Source organism: Juglans microcarpa x Juglans regia, chromosome 1D (genome assembly GCF_004785595.1).
Source record: "Juglans microcarpa x Juglans regia isolate MS1-56 chromosome 1D, Jm3101_v1.0, whole genome shotgun sequence".
In the NCBI taxonomy this organism is placed as follows: Eukaryota; Viridiplantae; Streptophyta; class Magnoliopsida; order Fagales; family Juglandaceae; genus Juglans; species Juglans microcarpa x Juglans regia.
The window spans coordinates 14,129,928-14,135,284 of NC_054594.1; the positions used below are offsets into that span (position 1 = coordinate 14,129,928).

At 33.7% G+C, this 5,357-nt stretch overlaps 1 protein-coding gene across 2 annotated transcripts; it reads left to right on the forward strand.

Moving 5' to 3' along the window:
* The first annotated feature begins 406 nt into the window (after positions 1-406).
* LOC121250600 (soluble inorganic pyrophosphatase 1) lies at positions 407-5,030 on the forward strand. 2 transcript variants are annotated; one of them, XM_041149754.1, is made up of 9 exons: positions 407-650; positions 2,439-2,576; positions 2,655-2,683; positions 3,340-3,405; positions 3,696-3,803; positions 4,256-4,321; positions 4,407-4,527; positions 4,635-4,716; positions 4,799-5,030. In XM_041149754.1, the coding sequence occupies exons 2-9, from the start codon at positions 2,441-2,443 to the stop codon at positions 4,839-4,841; spliced, it is 651 nt and encodes a 216-aa protein (XP_041005688.1). In that variant the 5' UTR covers positions 407-650; positions 2,439-2,440; the 3' UTR covers positions 4,842-5,030. The 2 variants fall into 2 exon arrangements, with proteins under 2 accessions (XP_041005688.1, XP_041005695.1); XM_041149761.1 differs by lacking the exon at positions 3,696-3,803 and having other exon boundaries at positions 413-650.
* Positions 5,031-5,357: the final 327 nt, after the last annotated feature.

Consider the following 5,357-nt stretch of genomic DNA (forward strand, 5'->3'; position numbering starts at 1 on the left):
TTTAATAATTTAAAAATTAAATATTTAAATATTAGATTAACTGAATTGAATTGATTACAATATCTTAAGTTACAAACGGACCCAAATCTGCTCAGGGGAGAGACTATTTAATAGAGTTAAGAACTTAAAAGAGTATTAAATTTATCAATTAATCCGCACAAAGAAACAAAGTACGGGGACTATTTTAAGAGTAATGATATATTCATAATATTTTATATAATATATCGTATAATAATATATTAAATGAGAGGTATTTTTATAAAATATATTATAAAAAAATATAATTTTATAAAAATATTTCTCGTTTAACATATTATTATATAGTGTTGTATAAAGTGTTGTGAGTAAATTATTATTTTAATATTTGGTAAAAAAAGTACGGCTATTACGTTAGCAATTAAGCATTATAGAATAACCACTGAAAATTTGGAGAGGAGAGCATGTGGACGACGCTGCTAACTTCTCTCCCCAACGGACACTAGGCAGGGCTTCGTAGAATTGACCAACCCCATCCCTCTCTCTCGCTCTCTCTCGCTCTATAAATGTGAGGGGCCGTAGTGCTGGGCTAAGACCTTCGCCCATCTATATTCTATCTCTCCTCTCTTCCAAAACCATATTTCGAGCTCTCCCACGATCTACCACATTTTTCGGTATGTTTCTACTGATTTATTCTTTTTTCTTGCATTACTACGTTTCCGTCTTTTTCTTGGATCGCATGTTCTCGATCGCCTTTTCTAGATACCAGATTTCGCATATGTTCTTAGGTTTTACCTGCTTTACGCAGAGTCGTAATAAAGTTCTTTGTATTGGGATTATTGTCATATGTTGCAGTAGGTGTCGTGATTGATCTCTAACAGTAGTATGTACAGTAGATTTCTGAAGTCCTAATCTGCACCTAAATATGGTGGATCCATTTCCATTTTGTACATTCTGCCATTCTAATGCGTGTGGGTTGTGGCCCGTGGGGCTAACTTTTTTTTTAATCAATTTTGACAATCACCACCTCAAACTCTCAGAAAATTACAATGTAGCCCGTCTAATTTATATGTTGATATGAATGCTCTTGATATGTAATTCAAACAAAAAATTAAATAAATAAGGTTGAGAATTCAAAGAAACAATAATAAGAACTAAAAACATAAAAACTGAAAATTAATTTCAAAACAAAAAAATATAGAAAGTAACAAACGTATTTTTTAAGAAATTGTTTTCTAAAAAATATTTATTTTAAAAAACGTTTGTTGAAAAATTTATATTTCTTTTAATTTAATAGATGTAATTTATTAGGTTTGCTTTTTCTGATGTAATTTTATCTTTTAATTTTTTGATCGGTAATTTTATCTTTTAATTTAAAAGGGAAAATGAGGTATATCGCAACTTTTTGATAGTTAGGGAGGTGAATTCCCAAAGAATAACTTTAATTTGCAAACCTATTTATTGATGCTCCAAGCATACCAAGATGATATGGAAGCTTGTCATGTCAGTATTGGTAATTTGACATTTTTTATGAATAAAATGGGTCCACAGTAAGTGGTATGTTACACACTAGACTTATAAATAGCATAACTCTATTTATTAAAGCACTCAAGTCTCAATTTCTAAGCACAATGGTTAGAAAGTTTCGTATACCTTTAAGATAATTGTGGATTAATTCATTCTGTTTCATTTTCACTACAGAACTTCCAAAATTCATCACCGATTTGTTTCGGGCTGATGATAACCAGGTGAGCTGTTGAAAATAAAAGATGTATAAAAAAGAAGACATGTCAAAATATTTCAATTCAAATACGGGTGTTGCTTAGGTATAAGATTTGAAAAATTAAACTTGCAAGCCGGTCCACACTGCTGACATATTATAATTTGATTAGTAAAATATTTTAATTTTAAACATCTCTTACAAATCAAATTTTGCCATATCAGCAGTGTGGAGAGTATGTCCTCCACACCAGCTTGTATGTAGAAGGTCTCATAAGATTTTAATTAGGATGTTAATAGGAGAACAATATTATTCTGGATTTAATCATCCTCGATCATACTAATTGATGTGAGGCATTTTGAATGACTTCATTGGTAGACTACTAGACTCCATAAAATCAAATGACACATATGAGCCTTTAATGTGGTTATTTTGGATCAGCCCACACACACAAACACAAGTTTTGTAATGGGCTCTTGATCCACCATATCTCCTTACATTCTATTTTCACAAAAAGGAAGTGTATTTGATCCGAATGTCATTTGCTTATAGAGTGATTTGTATATAATCTTGGCTGCTAAATATCAGACTGCATAAGGATTATGGCATTGCCACCTCCTGCAACTGAAATAATTAATTCTCATATTTGTCATCCTGATTTAAGAGCCAGAGTTTTTGAATCCACAGCTTCATTAATTTTAATATTTTATAACATGTGATACTTTTTTCTGCATCTTATTAGAGATGAGTGACGAGGCACATGAAATTGAAGCTAAAGAAAATCATGCTCAACGTTCAGTTCCCCGATTGAATGAGAGAATCCTTTCATCTTTGTCAAGGAGATCAGTTGCTGCACACCCTTGGCATGATCTTGAGATTGGTATGTATAAACCCACTATATTCAGTGTTCATATAAACTTAAAGGTACTAATTCTGTTCCATAAAACTTTGTCTGCAGGACCTGGAGCACCTCATGTTTTCAACTGTGTATGTTTTGGAACTTGGCTTTACAATATGAAGTGGTTTGTTAGTGAAGGGAATAAACATGTTCAGCCCTTGAATTTTGTCTGCCTTATTTTTTTTTCTGTATTTTCTGTATTGATTGTAGCGCATCCAATAATGCCAACCAAAATCTCCCTCAAATTTTAGAAGGGGGACCTACTAGAAGATATTAACTTTGTTTTTTTATTTTTTGGGTGGTAACATGCTAAAAAAATGTTCAAGTGAGATTTCTAGCATGCGGTTAAGATCACCATCTCAGCACAGTAATTTCTGTTTCTTTATGAATCTCTAACTCTTTCCCCGCATGCAAATATCACTTGTCCAATAAGAATTATCAAAGCAGATACACCTTCTTTATGGTCATTCCCATGCAACCCAATCCAGCAGCATTCCCTTTTATCCCAGTGGGTAAAACATTAGTGCTGCAGGCTAATTTTGTGACCATCACCCCTTTCCATGCAAATTATTCTCAACATCAATTAGACTCCATTTCCCAGCTGCCAACTTTTCTCAGCCTTCTTAAATTTCCAGTACTTTCTCTTTCCTAGCAAGAATTTTCAACTTTTAAATATGAAACTCATTTTCTTCAGGCACATTTTCTAATGTATCTCTTTGTTGTATTACTAATTGGAATGATACAGGTTGTTGAGATCACAAAGGGAAGTAAGGTGAAATATGAGCTTGACAAGAAGACAGGACTAATTAAGGTATTGACCATTTCGTCCTCTTAAATGGAAGATTTTAGTGCTAGTCTGAAAAGTATATTCTTTCAGCTTTGCGTTGAAGCATACTTAACTAGAAAAGGTTGGTTCAAAATGCTTCCAGTCCAAATACTTTTTTTGGGTGTTTCTGCTGAATGAGGACTGTAAGATCTTTGGAAGAGTTTTTGATTTATACTTCTATTCCGGGAGAATCTTAGTTCTTGCATTTTGCTACCTTGTACTTTGATTAGATATCTTCCATCCGATTGATCTTACCATCTGCATCAATTGCTCAGGTTGATCGTATTTTGTATTCGTCAGTAGTATATCCTCATAACTATGGTTTCATTCCTCGCACATTGTGTGAAGACAATGACCCATTGGATGTTTTAGTTCTAATGCAGGTAATTTTTTAGTGTTCCTATTTTATGTATTCAATAGAAAATTCTCATTTCTCAGTTCTTTGAGTGTTGACTGTCATATTTTCTAGATAATTCTGATATTGTTAAATTCTCGACATATTTCTTATTGAGTATACAAAAGAATAATTTATTGTAGAAAGTTCCAATGTTTACCTATATATTCCATTTCCAGAGATCCCTGAATACAAACTGTAAATTCCTGGGTTTTTCATATATTGAGACACAAAGCGCACATTGCTCTTCACTTCTTCTTTTTTCACTTTTCTCCAAGCCATTGCACTAGTTCAACAAATTTGCCACAAATCTACCAAATAAATTGCCAGTGATGAATTTGCCACCACGTACTATGTTGTCAATTTACTAGAGTTCTTGGTGTTTGCATGTTTGAGCTTCATGTTAACAACACCATCCTAAACCGTCTATGACTTGAATAGGAGCCCGTCCTTCCTGGTTGCTTTCTCCGAGCCAGAGCCATAGGACTTATGCCTATGATTGACCAGGTACACCTTCAAAGAGCTGAACAAACAGAACATTTGGAATTTCATGTCTTAGATTGGTAATAACAGCTTTGTGCCTTCAATCCAGGGAGAGAAAGATGATAAGATAATTGCAGTGTGCGCTGATGATCCAGAGTATAAGCACTATACTGACATCAAAGAGCTTGCCCCTCATCGCTTGTCCGAGATCCGCCGCTTCTTTGAAGACTGTAACCTTTCAAACTATTACATCTAAAACTTGTTTCCCAACTTTAGATTTGTAAGTTTATTTGATGTTAATGTATAATATTGGGATGTTTCGTGATATATTTGACAGACAAGAAGAATGAGAACAAAGAGGTTGCAGTCAATGACTTTTTACCTTCAACAACTGCCATTGAAGCCATCCAGTACTCAATGTAAGTCTAGCAACATGGGAGATTTGCTGAACAATTTTCCACACTTGCACAAACTAAAGTTGGTACGTTAAAATTGATGCAGGGACCTGTATGCTGAGTACATTCTGCACACCTTGAGGCGATAGGCTATATATTTTATTTCTACAATAAGTATCAATGATGACTCTGAAGATGTTATGAGAAGCTCCTGTCTTATTTGTTGTAATTTTGGGTATTTTTTTATGGTTTTTTATTTGATCAACCGAGTTGAGAAGGAATGTTAAGGGAACATTTCTTACATGATCTGCTTCAATTGGAACTTTATTGAAGGAATACTTGATCAGTTGTTTTATTTTTATTTTTAATAAATACCAGCTTATGTTTTGACAAATTTCCTCCATTATACTAAACGGAAGACACGTGGCAGTCTATAAATAAAAACTGTTTTTTTCCCCGTATTTTTGAAAATGAAAATGAAAATTATAATAACTTATTTTTCAAAATATAAAAATTGTGATTGACCCCTTCCCGCCGGATGACCAGCTGGCGGGCCCTACTAGTGGCTGGATCGACACACCCCCCCAACTTTCCTTTGAGTAATCGTCCGTGTCTTGGTTTCAAGATTTTGCCAAAGCAAAAAATTTAACTGGAAGTAATTTTGT